At 42.7% G+C, this 18,787-nt stretch overlaps 1 protein-coding gene across 4 annotated transcripts in view; it reads right to left on the bottom strand.

Moving 5' to 3' along the window:
• Nucleotides 1-18,320, bottom strand: part of MKLN1 (muskelin 1) — a 179,983-nt gene extending 161,663 nt beyond the window's left edge. For 3 of the 4 annotated variants that reach the window (XM_073328850.2, XM_073328852.2, XM_073328854.2), the window contains exon 1: nucleotides 18,206-18,320. In XM_073328850.2, coding sequence (XP_073184951.1) covers nucleotides 18,206-18,309 — 104 coding nt within the window. In that variant the 5' untranslated portion in view covers nucleotides 18,310-18,320. The remainder of the gene's footprint in view (nucleotides 1-18,205) is intronic. The other variant, XM_073328855.2, reaches the window with a different exon arrangement.
• Between the last annotated feature and the right edge of the window lie 467 nt (nucleotides 18,321-18,787).

Below are 18,787 nucleotides of genomic sequence, written 5' to 3'. Positions count from 1 at the left end.
GAATGTGTGTGTGTAGTTAGCAGTTGGCTTGTATTTTATGGGGCAAAAGCAACTAAAGATAGATTTTTTTGTTTCATGTATACTTAAATACAATAAATTAATTCAGTTAGCCATACGGGATTAGAGATTTACCCGCTATATGGGAAAGCAGTTAAAGGGCTTGCCTCCACTTAAAATGGCGCCACTGTAGCACTTCAGTTTAGACACTACCTACGCTGACGGGAAAGTCTCTCCCATTAGGGTAGGTAAAGCACCACCCCAAGAGGCAGTAGCTAGATCAACTGAAGCGTTCTTCCGTCACCCTAGCGCTATCTACATGGGGAGTTAGGCTGGTTTAAAAACACTGCTCAGGGATGTGGATTTTTCACACTCCTGACCATCGTAGTTAAACCAACTTAATTTTCTAGTGTAGACCAAACCAATGCAAAAGAAGTCACAAATCAAACTCTTCATCTTTGTAACCACTTATGCCTCAATTAGTCTTCATTCAGCGTTCAACCTGACAGCTTATCCCATCACACTTCCATAAATTCAGAAAACAGGACCAATTTCTGTCAAACTTTGCAACCTACACAAGTTTGCATTTTCTTGAGCATTCCTGTGAGTACATTATATGACTTGCAAATTTCTTAACACTGTAGGAATGGGAATGGGCAAAGCAGGATCAAAGATTTGTCACAGCAGCAGAAGCAAGACAATACACTGAAGAATACAACATAGTACTTACAGTTGCTACAGGTGAAGACGAATAAAATGAACATACTAAGGGAATTCTTTACCATATGACTGTCATACAGAAAAAGGGAGCATTTTCACCACAGGATAGCAGATGCACATTACTTATTCCACTACAAAATCATAATGGAGACAAAGCACTGTTTAGTTTTTACCATGTGGTAGCTAGGAGAAACTCCACCCTGGTTGACTTTGGAGTAAAAATGACAGTGCCTTGTCTCCACCAGGATTTTACAGCAGGATAGTAAATGGGAGTTGTCCCCCGCTTAAGATAACTACCATTTTTTTGCAGCAAATACGTAGCCACAGACTATTCACCATCAAAAATAGGTTCCATTTGACTTGCAGAGGTATCACTCATTAGGTCTTCAAGAAGGATATAGAAAAATTGGAGAGGGTTCAGAGAAGAGCCACAAAAATGATTAAAGGATTAGAAAACATGCCTTATAGCGAAACTCAAAGAGCTCAGTATAGCTTATTGAAGAGATAAAGGGTGACTATCACAGTCTATAAATATCTACATGGAAAACAAATTTCATAAAAGAGCTGTTCAACCTAGCAGACAGAGTATAGCAACATAACAGGGTTCAAAAAAAAGAACTAGATACGTTAATGGAGGATATTCCATTCAATGGCTATTAGTCAGGACAGGCAGGGATGGTGACCCTAGCCTTTGTTTGCCAGAAGTTGTGAATGGGTGACAGGATGAATTACCACCTGTTCTGTTCATTCCCTCTGGGGCATCTGGTATTGGCCACTGTCGGAAGACAAGACCCTGAGCTATATGGACTTTTGGTCTGACCGAGTATGGCCGTTCTTAAGTTATTATATGACTGGAAGATGAAGCCAGATAAAAATCTGGGCCATATTTCTAGTCTGAATTTATCACGGAGGGCAATTAACTACTGGAACAACTTACCAAGGGTTGTGGTGGATTCTCCATCACTGGCAATTTTTAAAATCAAGATTGATTTTTTACTAAAAGATATTCTTTAGTTCAGGCACAGCTATTGGACTTGAAGCAGGAATTGACACAAGGAAATCCTATGGCATCTGTTATGCAGGAAGTCAAACTAGACTTTCATGACCAGTCCCTTCTGGCCTTAAAAATCTATTCATCTATGAAAAATATCTTATCACAGTCCCCAAAATGAGAAAAATCTACATCAGCAAATCCATTAGAGGAGCAAAGAATTAAATGATGCCCCCAAAACATTGACACAAAGTGACCATCACATACATTTCTTCAGTAATCCACAGCTCCCATTTCTCATCTCCACCAACCCAAAATCCAGTTGGGAAGCACTGCGCAAATCTACTCTGCCACCCTCCCAGCCTTGCCCCTCAATCATCCAGGACATAGGAAAACAGTGTTGTGATTCTGTTCATAAATGTTGGTAATACAATGAGAGCTTTTACCTTTTCCTCAGCAATTAACTGACGTAAAAAGTAAAAAAAGGGTTAGATTAAAATATGGATTTTTTACCTTGGAGTTAATTAATGGAAAAATACAAGCAGAATAATTGCAGACTAAGAAATGCATAGAATCATAGAATATCAGGGTTGGAAGGGACCCCAGAAGGTCATCTAGTCCAACCCCCTGCTCGAAGCAGGACCAATTCCCAGTTAAATCATCCCAGCCAGGGCTTTGTCAAGCCTGACCTTAAAAACCTCTAAGGAAGGAGATTCTACCACCTCCCTAGGTAACGCATTCCAGTGTTTCACCACCCTCTTAGTGAAAAAGTTTTTCCTAATATCCAATCTAAACCTCCCCCACTGCAACTTGAGACCATTACTCCTCGTTCTGTCATCTGCTACCATTGAGAACAGTCTAGAGCCATCCTCTTTGGAACCCCCTTTCAGGTAGTTGAAAGCAGCTATCAAATCCCCCCTCATTCTTCTCTTCTGCAGGCTAAACAATCCCAGCTCCCTCAGCCTCTCCTCATAACTCATGTGTTCCAGTCCCCTAATCATTTTTGTTGCCCTTCGCTGGACTCTCTCCAATCTATCCACATCCTTCTTGAAGTGTGGGGCCCAAAACTGGATACAGTACTCCAGATGAGGCCTCACCAATGTCGAATAGAGGGGAACGATCACGTCCCTCGATCTGCTCGCTATGCCCCTACTTATACATCCCAAAATGCCATTGGCCTTCTTGGCAACAAGGGCACACTGCTGACTCATAACCAGCTTCTCGTCCACTGTCACCCCTAGGTCCTTTTCCACAGAACTGCTGCCTAGCCATTCGGTCCCTAGTCTGTAGCTGTGCATTGGGTTCTTCCGTCCTAAGTGCAGGACCCTGCATTTATCCTTATTGAACCTCATCAGATTTCTTTTGGCCCAATCCTCCAATTTGTCTAGGTCCTTCTGTATCCTATCCCTCCCCTCCAACGTATCTACCACTCCTCCCAGTTTAGTATCATCCGCAAATTTGCTGAGAGTGCAATCCACACCATCCTCCAGATCATTTATGAAGATATTGAACAAAACCGGCCCCAGGACCGACCCCTGGGGCACTCCACTTGATACCGGCTGCCAACTAGACATGGAGCCCTTGATCACTACCCGTTGAGCCCGACAATCTAGCCAGCTTTCTACCCACCTTATAGTGCATTCATCCAGCCCATACTTCCTTAACTTGCTGACAAGAATACTGTCAAGTTCAAGTATACTTCCGAAGTGTTCCATGAAACAGCAGCACTCACCATAAATTACTAGTGACAACATTTAACAAAACAAAGCTAGCACAGTATTTGCTACTGCAGCGATTTCAATCCAGAATTGCATACAGACTGCCTCTTATAAAAAAAGAGGTACCATAAGTTTCTGTACCTTATAAAACTTGTGTTGTGACCCAATTATGCAGTTCCTTCTTAAAGGACAAACCAAGTTTAGCTTCACAGGGAATTTTATAGACCGATTCCTAATTTCTTATTGATATGAACCAAAACAAATAGGTGGCTTGTAGTTACAATGTTTTTCCATAAACAAACTTGCTGCTCAGAATAGTAGAGCTTGTGCTCACATTTTGCATTACAGCTAAGAGGTTTCCAAGAGCACCTTCAGAGTTAACTCCTCACTAGTTCTTTCTTTTCATGGACCCAAATAAATTTACTGTAATTTATGTAGCTTCAAAGCTGTGATGCACATTTACAAGCATTTACAAGGCTTGTTTTATTTTTAAAATTAATCAGATTAATGAGGTTTACATTGTTCTGTGTCACTCTGAATAAAGATGAACACAGTATCAATTTAGACAAAGGGATAACTAATGTTATTCCTGACTTACACCAAATGAAGTTACTCCTAATTTACACCAGCAAGAAAGGAGAATCAGGCCCCTAGAGTCTTTTTTTGACATAAGCTTTATCTGTTTGCATTCTCTTAAACCTCTACTAATAGTTTAGGCTCAACACAGAGTCATGACATGTTTAAGACACTACAGGACTGTCTAAGCTATGCACTTCCATTCTTACGTTTCATCTATACAGAAATGATCTCTTGGTATCGTCTGTTGCATTACTATGGTTTTCTGGCAACATACACCTGTGTGGATCTCCAGTTATTCTTTGCACAATTTTGTAAGATCTCCAAAGAAGTTGGGCAACTGTCAAACAAAAATATCCATAAAGTAAGCTTTTAATGAAAGCGAAGAAAGAATTTTAAGACATTCAGCAGTGATTCTGCAATAGTGTAGCATTGTTCTTACACAAGCATCACAATACTATTAACACTTCACTACATAGGAAGGTGTGAATTCCTGCTTTCATAAATCTCACTGCAGAGCTGTTCACTTGTATACAATCTCTCTGCCATAACCACACCTGTTAATATGTACCAGCCTTATAGCTCACTCTTAACTCCCCCAAATACGGTGCATGCTCAAGACTTGCCTATAAAGCACTTAGAAACAAACATGTACAGTAAAACTCATTTACAGAAAACTGATACAGTGAAATTCTAAGTACAGTGAAGTCAAATTTAAGTCCCCAATGTGCTAAAATGTGCAAACTAATTCTGAATAAAGTGCATTTCCATCTGTGAAAACATGACCTCACTCTAGGAGTTACCATATTTAACGTTATTTTAAATAAAATGTTAGATACAGTTATGTTCAATTACAATGAAGTTATGGTTGTGTTTTACTTTGTTCAATTGGATTTTGAACTCAAAAAATTCCTGGAAATTAATTTCATACCAGGTTGTCTTCAGTAAAGTGTACTTTGGACATTTCTGCCACACAGTAAGGTTTGTTCCACCCTTGTTATTTTTACCTGGAGACAAGCTTTCCCGTGCTTTGAAATCCGCCTTAATAAATAGCTTGAAAACTCTCTCTCTTCTCCGCAACTAGTCAAGAGAAAATTCAGGTAAAATATAATAACTCACGGGAAGAAGTTGCAAGATCCCCTGTCCCCACAACCCACCTTTAAATTTATACTTGACCGTTTTCTTAGCAGGTACATCTTCAGAAATAGTACAGATTAAGGTGATTAATTGATCGAACTCAGCCATGAAAAGCAAATACTTCAAGTAAGTTATCCTTACTCTCACAAGCCAATTAACTCTCATCCAGAACTGGCTTTTCTTAAATCTTAATGATGCTTTTGTATCACCAATGAAGAGATGCTACTGGAAATCCAGCAACTCTAAACTTTGCAGAGTACGATGAAGTAATGTAAGAATATCTGTGTAATAAGAGGAAAATACTTTCAAGTATTACATGTGCAAAAGAGGAGACCATAAGTAACCAGGAGCTGGAAATTCTTCATAAACCCTGCAGGTTTTGAACCCATATTGCTAATTTGGTCCCTAAATAATCAGTTGGTGTTGTTACACAGTAAGAAACGCAGCCATCTTTTTAAGAAAAATGTTCCAATTAAAATTTAACCACAGAAAAGGCTGATCATCAGAATAATTGGGCCCACCATATTGGATCAGATCAATGTACTAACTGGATCAGTAACTTGTTTCCAACAGCAGCCTGTACCAGATTCTTGCTTTTCCTCTGAAGTATCTCTTTACCAATTGGAAAGTTTCTTTCTGATCTGGTCACTTAGTGGCCAATTCTACACTGAATCGTTAAGCTTTGGACTCTAGTAATGTAACTGTATGTCCTCATTATCCAGAAATGGAACATTTTTTTTTTTTAAAATCCTGCTAAGCTCTTGGCCTCAATATACAGCAGCCATGACTGCCGGAGGTTAATTGTTCATTGCATAAAATCGTATTTACTTTTATCAGTTTTAAGGTTTCCACTTTCCAATTTCATTAGCTGTTCCCTTGTTCATCCATTATCGGAAAAGATAAGTAAGCACAACTAACTTACCTTCTCTGAACCCCTCAATAGTTTTGTATACTTCTATCATGTCCCCTTTAGTCATCCCCCTCTTTAAAGAGTCCTAATATTTCACTCTCTCCTCATTAAAAAAACTCAAAAAATAATCATTTTTGTGGCCTTTCCTTGAACCACATTTATTTCTACTCTCTTTAGATGGGGTAACCAGAATTGAACACAGCAGTCCTGGTGAGGGCTACCTTCAATTTAAATATGACTTTTTTTATTCTATTCTTTATACATCTCAACTTTGTTTGCTTTTTTGACCATTGCTAAGCACAGAGCAGTTGTTTTTAATAGAGCTGAATACGATACCCAAGTCTTTCCTGTGTGGTTACAGTTAGTTTGGAATATAGTGACATTTACAACTTATTTAAATTATTCCTCCCCATGTTGACCTGGCATTTAACCACAATGGATTTTCATTCGCCATAACATTGTCATTCAGTTAGCTTTGCTAGATCCCCTGAGGTTCTTCACACATTTCTAATCTTTAATATCCTAAAGAATATTACTAATTTATTTTACAACAGCATAAAAAAAGGAGGGATTGTGGTTCCACTGCACTAGGTGATATATAAATGCAGAGAGTCCCTGCCTCAATGAGCCTCAGTCTAGAGCTCTGAACCTGTAAGCACTTATGTTTTCAACTTGGACAGAATGGATAAAGGAATTTTACAGCTGGACTATAGAATAACTAGACTTTAAAGTCTCAGTAACTCCATTTCCTTTTGTAGAAACACACTTCAAATTAAATGTTCTTGATTGTTCTCCAGTTGAAAAAAGTATTAATGAATACAGTTTCATTTTATATCAGTTGTGTATAAATGCCTAGTTTTAACAGCATTCTATGAATAATTAACAGATTTTAACACCAGAAGGGACCCACGTATTCTGGCCTCCTGTATGACACAGGACACAGAATACCACTACAGTGACTCCTGCTACAAGCCTAATAAATCATGATTAAACTAGAGCGTACATTGTAGTACCCATCATTTTGGGGGGAACCTACCATGTCTCCAGGTTTAAAGAGATCCAATCTGGGGATATTTTTAAGAGCTTCCTGTATCATTCACCAGTGTTCGGAAAGGATCACATGCATGTAAAAAGACAAAAAAGATAGGGGATTGATAGCAACAATGAAATAGCATTCTGAGAAGTGGGTTACTGACATGAAGGATGACGGCAAAGATAGTGTGTCACTCAGGTAGTCATAACTAAAAAGTAGAAATCACTGGCCAGCCACATTGGTCATGAGTTAATAGAAGTGACAATCCTGCTTATGTTCCAGGAGGAGTCTGTTCTAAAGGTGTTGAAATTTCGTTTCCTAAATTTGGACTACTTCATCCTAATCTGAGAAACCAACTGGATGTAGAAAATGCAAGGGGAGGAAAAAAAAAACAGTCTATCTTTAAACTTCCACCTCGTTTTTGTTCATTGCTTAGCAAAGGAAAAGAAATATAACACTTGCTAATTTATATTTGTTAACAATGAAGTCTCTGAAGAAGTGTAATTTAGTAGAACAAGCCACTGATTAAAGAAAGCAGGTATATATTACCAGACAGTATTACAATCTTTCAAGCAGTTATACTTTTAATACATCAAATAGGTAAAGCTAAGACTGTTAGAGAAGAGTTAAAAATTTGTTTCTAAAATGTGTACTGATTTTATTTAAAGTCAGTATACCCCAAATATAAAGCTAACAGTGATATAGCCACGCAATTAAATGGAACATCAAATTTTGCATTATCTAGGCTAATTCAATTAAGAGTATTGAGGGGGATACTTTCCTAAAATCTCTCACTATAAGCGTTCATCCTAAAATTGTCAGAATCTTCTCTCTCAGACCAACCCAGACAGATGTGACGGGGAACTGTTCCAACACTCCCAGAGCATTCATCTACCAAGTCCAGCAAAGCTCTACCCTGTCCCCCATCTTACTGCAGAAACTAACACTTGGGAATCTGGCAAGACCCTACAGTCTAAAATGTCAGCAATATGAAGAGGATACCCAGCTCAAAACATCCTTCAAATCAGATGTAAGCATCACTATCTCCTAGACTTCCCAATGCCTTTAGAAGACCCACCACCCCGGTTAAAGCGAACCCAGGTAAGGCTGGTGTTCAGAAAAAGCAAACACTTTGAAGAATTTGCCTACTCCATAACATCCCTTTCTATCAACGGCATGGGCCCACTGATAATGAAGCTTCTTGCAGCTTTGTGAACCTCCCAGACACTTCAGTGCTTTTATTTAGTTTTTCCATGGATGGGACCTCTCTAATTTTTTTTCAATTCCTAGGTTAGTTTGAAGTATTCACATAAAGATAATATTTAAAATGTTTTTGATGCTATAAACATCAGGTTCCAACTTCAGTCTGTGACTGAGAAATTACCAAGTCTAAAACAGAAGTTATTAAAAAAGCACAGTATTTTTATAGGACTACTAGGAAACAATAAATCAATTTCTAGAACTGTCTGGGGCAGGGAGGGAAATGGGTGGAGTCACTGGAGAGAGCAGGGCACGACTAATGGGCAAAATCACTTTTCATTGGGTGTTGAAAAGGAGGAAGAGGGTAAAGTCCTGAACTATTAAAAGCACATTGCTTGACAGAATCAAAGAACAACTTCAAGGTGGGTTGTGCATCTGATAATGTGATAAAGCTCACTAGCTCATCTTATTTTTCAGTAGTCAGTATCAGAATTCACTGTATGGTTGTTTCTGATTCCAACAATAAATGTTAAAGCTGCTGATCAATATTGAAAGCAGGTCATTAGTGCATAGGGATTACCAGACATTATCAAATAGTGTGTGAATTTATTTAACTCTGTATTCAAAATTGAAGGAAGAAGTTGGAAACAATCAATTGAATAAACTAAAGAAATAAAAACATATGTTTTCAAAAAGTAAAATGTAAATGTTGACAAAAGCTGTTAAGTAGTAAGATGGAAGACGTTCATTCTCATATCAAGGAAAAAAATAATCAGATGCTTTGGATAACACAAGGTCAAATTCATTATTGAAGGAAACTTGTCTATTGACATAGAAGACCAGAACACAGAGTTTTTGATGACCCAGCAAGGGATATGCCACTATCAAAATATTGCCAGGATGATTTAAAAAAAAAAAGTGTCTGGTTCCAAGTTTCCAGTAGCAATTCCATGCCAACTGCATTCAGGAGTGGTCTCCATTCATCTTCAACACCCAGAAGTACAGTAAAGATTAATCAGTAATTATGCCATAAAAAAAGACAGACTTGAAGTTCGAGCTGCAACTTTCTTTTATAACCTTCAGTGCAGCACACACAAAAAATCCATTTATTTAAATTATTCAGACACTTTGCCCTGGATATACTCTTCCAGACTGATTTAAACTTGCTGGTTCACTACTAGATGCAGCAACAGAAAAGCTAGGGAAAGAACAGAGGAATAAAAGAATCAGGTACAATAACGCATATCACTTACTGGGTCAATTCTCATTTTCAGCAAGTATTATAAAATCTCTAAAGGGAAAAATGCGCTCCTATTTAATAGAAGTGATTCTATACATTAAAAGGAAAACCTCATTAGCATACAAGTCACTGAAGATGCCATCTAAGAATGCCGACAAAAGCATGATATGGTCTTTTATTTACTCTGAAAACAAAAATGAATTAAGGATGAAAATTTAGGTACAACCACCTAAACTTCTGACACATGAATGGAGAGCACACTTCAGCTCTCTGAGAAAGTATTAAGACCTAAAGTGATCTAAAGCACACTATGGTGGTTCAGAGTAGCAGCCGTGTTAGTCTGTATTAGCAAAAGGAAAAGGCGTACTTGTGGCGCCTTAGAGACTAAAATTTATTTGAGCATAAGCTTTCGTGAGCTACAGCTCACTTCATCGGATGCATTCAGTGGTACTGAATGCATCCAAGGAAGTGAGCTGTAGCTCACGAAAGCTTATGCTCAAATAAATTTGTCAGTCTCTAAGGTGCCACAAGTACTCCTTTTCTTTATGGTGGTACAAACATTCTTCCACAATTGCCATTAGCAGCATAATTGAATGAAAGAGGACAGATGGACGGTTGAAATGCAGAGACACTCAGGAAAACCGTTTCTCTACATCTGCATCCAACTGTCATTAAGTATGTTGACATTTGCACTGTGTACAAGGATGACTGATCAAAATATAGCATGCTTTTTACCTAATGGACTCTACATAACAGCACTAAATATATACAGTAGAACCTCAGAGTTACAAACACTAGAGTTACGAACTGCGCACTCAACCACACACCTGATTTGGAACTGGAAGTATGCAATCCGGCAGCAGCAAATATAGAAAGTAAATACTGTACTGCGTTAAATGTAAACTACTAAAAATATAAAGAGAAAGATTTTAAAAATGCTTTAATAAGGTAAGGAAACGGTTTCTGTGCTTGTTTCATTTAAATTAAGATGGATAAAAGCAGCATTTTTCTTCTACATAGTAAAAAGTTTCAAAGCTATATTAAGTCAATGTTCAGCCGTATACTTTTTTCCAAAACACCTATACATTTTGTTTAGATTTAAGAACATGTCAGAGTTACAAACAACCTCAACTCCAGAGGCATTCGTAACTGAGTTCTACTGTAAAGCCAACAAAGGTATTTTCAGAGGGACCTGACAGACTGCAATCTGATGACACTACTGTTGCAGTCCCAATGGAAATCTGCTTTCATCTAACAAACAAACTGGAATTACTTAAGCAAAGTCCAAAAACAAGCTTCAGGAACTTCTCAAACTTAGTCTTGACTGATCACAAATCAAAGGTGAGTCCAGTACAGGAATAAAAAGTTGATTTGTGACCAATGGAACATAAGTGAGTTCCTCCTTCTACCATTTAAAATTAGAATACAAATTCCGACTCAGTCTAAGAAGCAGCTTGTCACATCAGTTATTTAGAAAAACTGTGGAAATATAATCTCAAAAAAATAGGACAGCTGAATTCATAATGTTACCAGTTTTCAAAAAAAAAAAAAAAAAAGAAAAAGCCACTCCAGCCAGCTTAGAATCAATCAAGAACATTCTTAGCACTTTGACTGTTCTGATCAAAAAATTTTAATAGGTTAGATTGTGAAAAAGCAAGTATATACATATCTAATGGTAAATACAAGAATGGTAGGTAACAGTTTACTCCTGGGGGGAATTCTGTCTCAAAAAATTTAAAAATGCACCAAAAAATTAAAAATTCTGCATATTTTATTTGTCAAAACACCACAATATAATCACACCAGATTCAATTATTTTGGTAATTTATTTCAAAATACCTGTCAGCAAATATGTCTGTAACAATACAGACAGAGAAAAAGATTCAGGAAATGTTTTTTGACAAATAGATTCCTTACTAGGCATATTAATACAGAACTCTGAGTAACAGTTTATTTAAAATTACAATACAGAAACATATTTCCTGCAACCCTCAAAAGCACTGCAAAGTCTTGAGGAGTCAGAAGTAATGGAGGAACTGAGGGAGAAGGAAGTAATTGCTGGGAAGGAGCCTGGGAGTGAACCTGGAGGGTTGCTGGATGTCTGAGAAAAGTACGGAAAAGTACCTTATATGGCAGATGAGCCAGGTACTCTCTGTTCTGGTGCCACAGCAACCCCTGGTGGGCAAAAGGCATAACTACAGCACCTCTCCATCAGAATATTTTTGGGGGGCGGGGGACGCACAGAAAAGACAATCAGCAGGGGACATGAATTCTGTGCATGTGCAGAATTCCGCTGGACTAAAACAATTCTGGACAATTTATGCATTTTTGTGTCTAAGGAATATATATGCTTATGAAGTGAAACACAGCACACCTTTTCTGTTTCACTTAATAAAAACCCTGAAGGGAATTTTCTAGTTTTATCACTTTACAGGAAAAAATATGGCATTTTTAGGGGTGGAAAAAAGTCACAACAAACCAGTCAGCAACATGAGACAGGCCTTTCTTCCCAGGGGGCTGAGCCTGTCAACTCTTTGGCAATGTCAGTCTACAGTGAATCAGAGCAAGAGATGGAAGGAAAAACTGGATTTTCCTTCTTGTGTTGCAGATATCAAGCTACTCCAACACCATAAAATGACTAAACTAGGCACTATTTGGAGGTTCAGGCCGCTATGTGCTAGAAAGAGCCACAGTGGAATACACTTATGGGACATTAAAAGGTACCAATGTCTATCCCCTTCTTTCCACATACTATATTTAATACACACCAGGATGTACTCCCTTAAGAAGAATTTTCAACAAATCCAGCTCAGATCAATAGTGACCAAAGTCATTGCATAAATCACAGAAACAACCATCTGATTGTAAAGTGAGTTAGTGGTCCTTAGTGCCATTTGCACCTTGCTGGTATTTCAGTCCATGCTTTTTCACACTCTACCCAAGCAGTTCATATAGATGAACAAGATGGGGAAGCAAGCGAGAGGTACGAAAGTGGAAGATCAGGTGCTCAGCACAACTCTCCAGGTGCAGCCTCATCCAGCTGAAATAGCATTAAGATTACTTCAGTCTATCTTGCTACTCTCTGCCACATCTGAGGCAAGACAGCAGAATTCCATGATTGATCTTATCAAATCCTACAAAGTGGTCCAGCAATGAGTGTATGAATTTGTTCTCGACTCCATTTTCCTAGCAACAGCTCATAACTTTCCCAAGAACCAACAGAGTCAATTACATGATTCCTGGATTCTTGAAGCCCTTGCTGCTGCACATGGAGTTCCGAATAGCAGCAGCAAAAGTGTCCTGATCATTATTAACTTCATTTGACTGCTTGGGAAACTCAGGAACAGCTTTAAAAGATGCTGGAGCTGTCGTCCTGCAAATTCAAGAGTACTTCCTTGGGTGATATTTGGAAGTTTCTCTATAAACACATAGACTTAACCTATTTTTAAAGAATCTGAACTCAGATTCTGCAATAACTAATAGTTTTGCAATCACCAACCTACAACAAAAAACAAAAAAAAAGTCCCCAGAGAAGATGTCCCTATTGTCAATGCCAAACAGGTGAGTAGATTGCCAAGTACTGGCTGTACTTCCAGCCTCTTGGCCCCAGCCCCATATTAACAGAAAGCAACCAGAGAGTTATCTGAATGCTACCTATAAATATTTGTGTAACATTCAGGGAGAATACCTAGAATCATGTTAACTGTTTAAAAATTAAACTTCAGTTCCAAGCCTTCTATATTTTATCCATTTAGCAGTTTAAGTCAACAATGGATTCAGCTCCCCACTAGCATTCAAAAAGCTGCTGCTAGCAGGGCTCTAGCTGGCCAGCAGGGACAAGGATTTTGCATTTCATAATTTTGTTTCACATTTAAAATCATGCTGAGTACCGAAGGTGAGTCACTAAACCATGGTTTTGTTAGTAGAGTCCATGAGAGATGAACAGAAGAAATCCTGTCCACACTAATACTTCACCACAACTGTAGTAAGCATGGTTCTATTCCCAGTGACAGGCTAATCATTTTGAGGAAACCAGCATTAATTCAATCCATAACACAGTAGCACAGAGTCTCCTAGCATGCCCCATTATGGTTCAAATAATTCAGATTTACAGTGTAGGCAGGACTGGACCATGTTTTAACTGTGGGCCCTAGCAAATTTCTGGACCATAATTTGGTCTGGTCCTGTCTACTTTTAAAACAAGCCACATTTTAACTGTGTCATGGAGTACATCCTGTAATTGCATCATCTCCACTCCCAAAGAATTTTTTCAAAATTTCAATACTCCCTCCCATGCTGATTCCACTTAACATTTCGTCATTTAAAGAGTGGCAGAATACATTAGCCTGCAGCGAAGGGAAATTACTGTTCCTTGCCTTTACATTTGGTATCATGTTTAAGTTAAGTCTCCAAACAGTTAGCGTGAATTCACCAAGTGATGTGTTTTAGTCCATTACCACTAGGATCATTCTCAGCCCAACTATTCAATATTTATCAATTATCTGGAAGAAAACACACAAACATTAGCAGCAATGATTTTATACAACAGAAAAATTACGAGAATAACTGTAAGGACGTGTCACCTATACAGAGTAACCCAGATTGCTAGTAATCTGGGCACATTAAAACATATACTTTAATTAGGGCTGTCGATTAAGCGCAGTTAACTCACATGAGTAACTCAAAAAAATGAATTGCAATTAATCTCGCTGTTATACAACAGAATAGCAATTTAAATTAAATATTTGTGGATGTACTCAAAAATAAAACAATGTTAAAGTTTAGAGCCAACAAGTCCACTCAGTCATACTTCTTGTTCAGCCAATCGCTAAGACAAACATGTTTGTTTACATTTACGGGAGATACTGCTGCCTGATTCTTATTTACAACGTCATCTGAAAGCGAGAACAGGCGTTTGCATGGCACTTTTGTAGCCGGTGTTGCAAGACATTTATGTCCCAGATATGCTAAGCATTCATATGTCCCTTCATGCTTCGGCCACCATGCCAGAGGACATGCTTCCATGCTAATGATGCTTGTTAAAAAAATGCATTAATTAAATTTGTGACTGAACTCCTTGGGGGAGAACTGTATGTTTCCCGTTTGGTTTTACCACATTCTGCCATACGTTTCATGTTATGGCAGTCTCAGACGATGACCCAGCAAGTTTGTTTTAAGAACACTTTCACTGCAGATTTGACAAAACGCAAAGAAGGTACCAATGTGAGATTTCTAAAAATAGCTACAGAACTGGACACAAGGTTTAAGAATCTGAAGTGCCTTCCAAAATCTGAGAGGGACAAGATGTGGCGCATGCTTTTGGAAGTCTTAAAAGAGCAACGCTCAGATGTGGAAACAACAGAACCCGAACCACCAAAAAAGAAAATCAACCTTCTGCTGGTTGCATCTGACTCAGATGATGAAAATGAACATGCGTCGGTCCGTTCTGCTTTGGATCATTATCGAGCAGAACCCGTCATCAGCATGGACGCATGTCCTCTGGAATGGTGGTTGAAGCATAAAGAAACATATGGATCTTTAGCACATCTGGCACGCAAGTGTCTTGCAATGCCAGCTACAACTGTCCCATGCGAACACCTGTTCTCACTTTCAGGTGACATTGTAAACAAACAGCAGGCAACATTGCCTCCTGCAAATTGTAACCAAACCTGTTTGTCTGAGCGATTGGCTGAAGTAGGACTGAATGGACTTGTAGGCTCTAACATTATACACTGTTTTATTTTTGAATGCGGTTTTTTTGTACATAATTCTACATTTGTAAGTTTAACTTTCATAATAAAGAGATTGCACTACAGTACTGGTATTAGGTGAATTGAAAATTATTATTTCTTTTGTTTTTTTACAGTCCAAATATTTGTAGTAAAAAATATAAAGTGAGCACTGTACACTTTGTATTCTGTGTTGTAATTGAAATCAATATATTTGAAAATGTAGAAAACATCCAAAAATATTTAAATAAATGTTATTCTATTATTGTCTAATCGCGCAATTAATCACAATTAATTTTTTTAATCATGCGGTTAATCACGATTTATTTAAGTCGCTTGACAGCCCTAATTTTAATACAGTTATATGTAAGGTGCCACATCCACAAACATAAGTCATATTTACAGAATAGGATATCGTATCCTGAAGAGCAAAGACTCTGTAAAAAACTTAGATCAGCGTTGTAGATAGCCTCTAATCACAAACACCTGGGAAGATGCTGTGGCAAAGAAGGCTAAGAGGATAGTTGGCTGTATAAGCAGAACTATTCAGTGGGGAGTTTTTACCTTTGCAAATAGTACTGGTGAGACCAGTACTGACATACTACGTTCAGTTCTGGTATCAACCCTGATGCTTCTCAAATTTTTTTTTAAAGCAAACAACTACAAGATTGATTCAAGGTCTGGAAAACAAGCCTTACAAAGAGAGAGTTTAGTCTATATGGCTTATCAATGGGAAGGTGAAGAGATGAGTTGGTCACAGCCTAGGAGTAAACATACACAGAGCAGATATCTGACACTACAGGAATCCAGACTTGCAAAGGCATAATCAGATCCAATGGCTGGAAGTTGAAGTAAAAAATTTAAACTGGAAGTAAAACACTTTTTAAAAAAACCTGTGTAAACGTAATTAACCAATGGAAATAGAAAGGATGAGAGAAACTCCATCACTTGAAGTGTAAGTCAAGACTGGATGTCAGTCTAGAAAATATGCTCAAGTTCAACCAGAATTTAAGGGCCTGTTTCATGCAGATGGTCAGATTGCTTACACACAAGGGCACTTTACAGAGAACCAGAACGGTCACTCTGGCCTTCAGTTTTGAATTTTTCATAGATTTTGAACTGGCACACAGCAGACACCACCAAAGAATAAAACCAGGTCACACTATTTGTATGGTACTTATAAAGTTTATACATTTTACTGTCAACAGCCATCGGAATTTAACAGGTCATAACTAGGGGGCAGGGTGACCTAGATTCGCAGTCACCCAGACTTCACCACTTCGGTATGAACGGATGAGGCTACGCGAATAGGGTAAAATGCAACTTCGAACTACCGCACTCCAAGCCTGGATCAAACCTTAAAAAGCCTACTTTAAACCCCCCCCCCCCCCACACACACACACACACATACTTTAAACAGGGGAACAGAACACGCTAACCCCGAACAACCACCCACCCTCTCCTGCAGGGCTCGCATTTCAGGGGCTCGGCGAGCGAGGGGAAGGACAAGGCCACCAGGAGGAGGACGACGAGCGACGCCGCAGGGCTCGGACACAGCCCCCGGTTTTGTCCCGTGCTGTCAGGTGGGCCACGGTTAACCGGAGAAAGGATCAGGTCACTCCCTGCCCCGGGTTAAAGCTGGTGTCCGCCCCCAAGAGGCCGCTGTCCCCTTCCTTCAGCCGCCGCTCCTCTCTCCTCAGGACAGCGCGGCCCGAGACCCCCCCCAGCCCCGGCCCCGGCCCCCGCCGGCCTCTCTCCTCAGGACAGCGCGGCCCGAGACCCCCCCCCCGCCCCGGCCCCCGCCGGCCTCTCTCCTCAGGACAGCGCGGCCCGAGACCCCCCCCCGCCCCGGCCCCGGCCCCCGCCCCCGCCGGCCTCTCTCCTCAGGACAGCGCGGCCCGAGACCCCCCCCCCGCCCCGGCCCCGGCCCCCGCCGGCCTCTCTCCTCAGGACAGCGCGGCCCGAGACCCCCCCCCCCCGCCCCGGCCCCGGCCCCCGCCGGCCTCTCTCCTCAGGACAGCGCGGCCCGAGACCCCCCCCCGCCCCGGCCCCCGCCCCCGCCGGCCTCTCTCCTCAGGACAGCGCGGCCCGAGACCCCCCGCCCCCGGCCCCGGCCGGCCTCTCTCCTCAGGACAGCGCGGCCCGAGACCCCCCCCCCCCCGCCCCGGCCCCGGCCCCCGCCGGCCTCTCTCCTCAGGACAGCGCGGCCCGAGACCCCCCCCCGCCCCGGCCCCCGCCCCCGCCGGCCTCTCTCCTCAGGACAGCGCGGCCCGAGACCCCCCCCGCCCCGGCCCCGGCCCCCGCCGGCCTCTCTCCTCAGGACAGCGCGGCCCGAGACCCCCCCCCGCCCCGGCCCCCGCCCCCGCCGGCCTCTCTCCTCAGGACAGCGCGGCCCGAGACCCCCCGCCCCCGGCCCCGGCCCCCGCCGGCCTCTCTCCTCAGGACAGCGCGGCCCGAGACCCCCCCCCGCCCCGGCCCCGGCCCGGCCCCGGCCCCTCTCCTCAGGACAGCGCGGCCCGAGACTCCCCCCCCGTCCCGGCCCCGGCCCGGCCCCGGCCCCTCTCCTCAGGACAGCGCGGCCCGAGACCCCCCCCCGCCCCGGCCCCGGCCCGGCCCCGGCCCCTCTCCTCAGGACAGCGCGGCCCGAGACTCCCCCCCCGTCCCGGCCGGCCTCTCTCCTCGGGCAAGGCGCGGCCCGACGGAGCCCAGGCTGGGCAGCGGGGGGTGCGGCCGCCCTGCCCCGGACTCCTCTGGCCCCGGCGCGGCTCAGCCGAGGTGGCCCCGACGACCCCCCCCCCCCGGCCCGGGTCCCGCCGCGCCAGCCCGCTCTGCCCCGCGGCCGCCTCGCCCTCCGGCCCTGCCCCCGGGGCCCGCGCAGGCCCCCGGCGGGGCGGCGGGGCGCGGACGCCGCGCTCGGCCCCTGGGGCGGCGGCGGCGGCGGCTCGGACACTCACTCGGGCAGGTAGGTGGAGGAGAAGCTGCTCCAGCGGTGCAGGGTGTAGCCCAGCACCCGGCTCTCGGGCCCGGCCGGACCCGCGGGCCCCGCCGCCGCCGCCATCTTGTCAGCAGCAGCAGAGGGGGGAGGGGCGGGGCAGCCGCTCTTAAAGGGGCCGCCGCCCTGCGGAGCCTGCGGGGAGCCGGGGGCCGGCTGGGGAGGCGAGAGACTGGCCGGCCTGTCGGTGCAGAGAGACAAGCGGGGACACAGTGCGGCCAGCTGACAGACAGACAGACAGACAGGCATGACAGACCACCAGGCAGCGAGACAGACAATCCGACGGACCCACGGCAGGCAGACGGGCAGAGATTGCCGACACAGTCAGACCCGCTGCAGACAGACATTACAGACCGCCAGACAGACATTACAGACCGCCAGACAGACCGCCAGACAGACATTACAGACCGCCAGACAGACATTACAGACCGCCAGACAGACCGCCAGACAGACATTACAGACCGCCAGACAGACATTACAGACCGCCAGACAGACCGCCAGACAGGCATTACAGACCGCCAGACAGACCCGCTGCAGACAGACA

The sequence above is a fragment of the Lepidochelys kempii genome, chromosome 1 (genome assembly GCF_965140285.1).
Source record: "Lepidochelys kempii isolate rLepKem1 chromosome 1, rLepKem1.hap1, whole genome shotgun sequence".
In the NCBI taxonomy this organism is placed as follows: domain Eukaryota; kingdom Metazoa; phylum Chordata; order Testudines; family Cheloniidae; genus Lepidochelys; species Lepidochelys kempii.
This window is presented reverse-complemented; position numbering and strand designations above follow the sequence as displayed.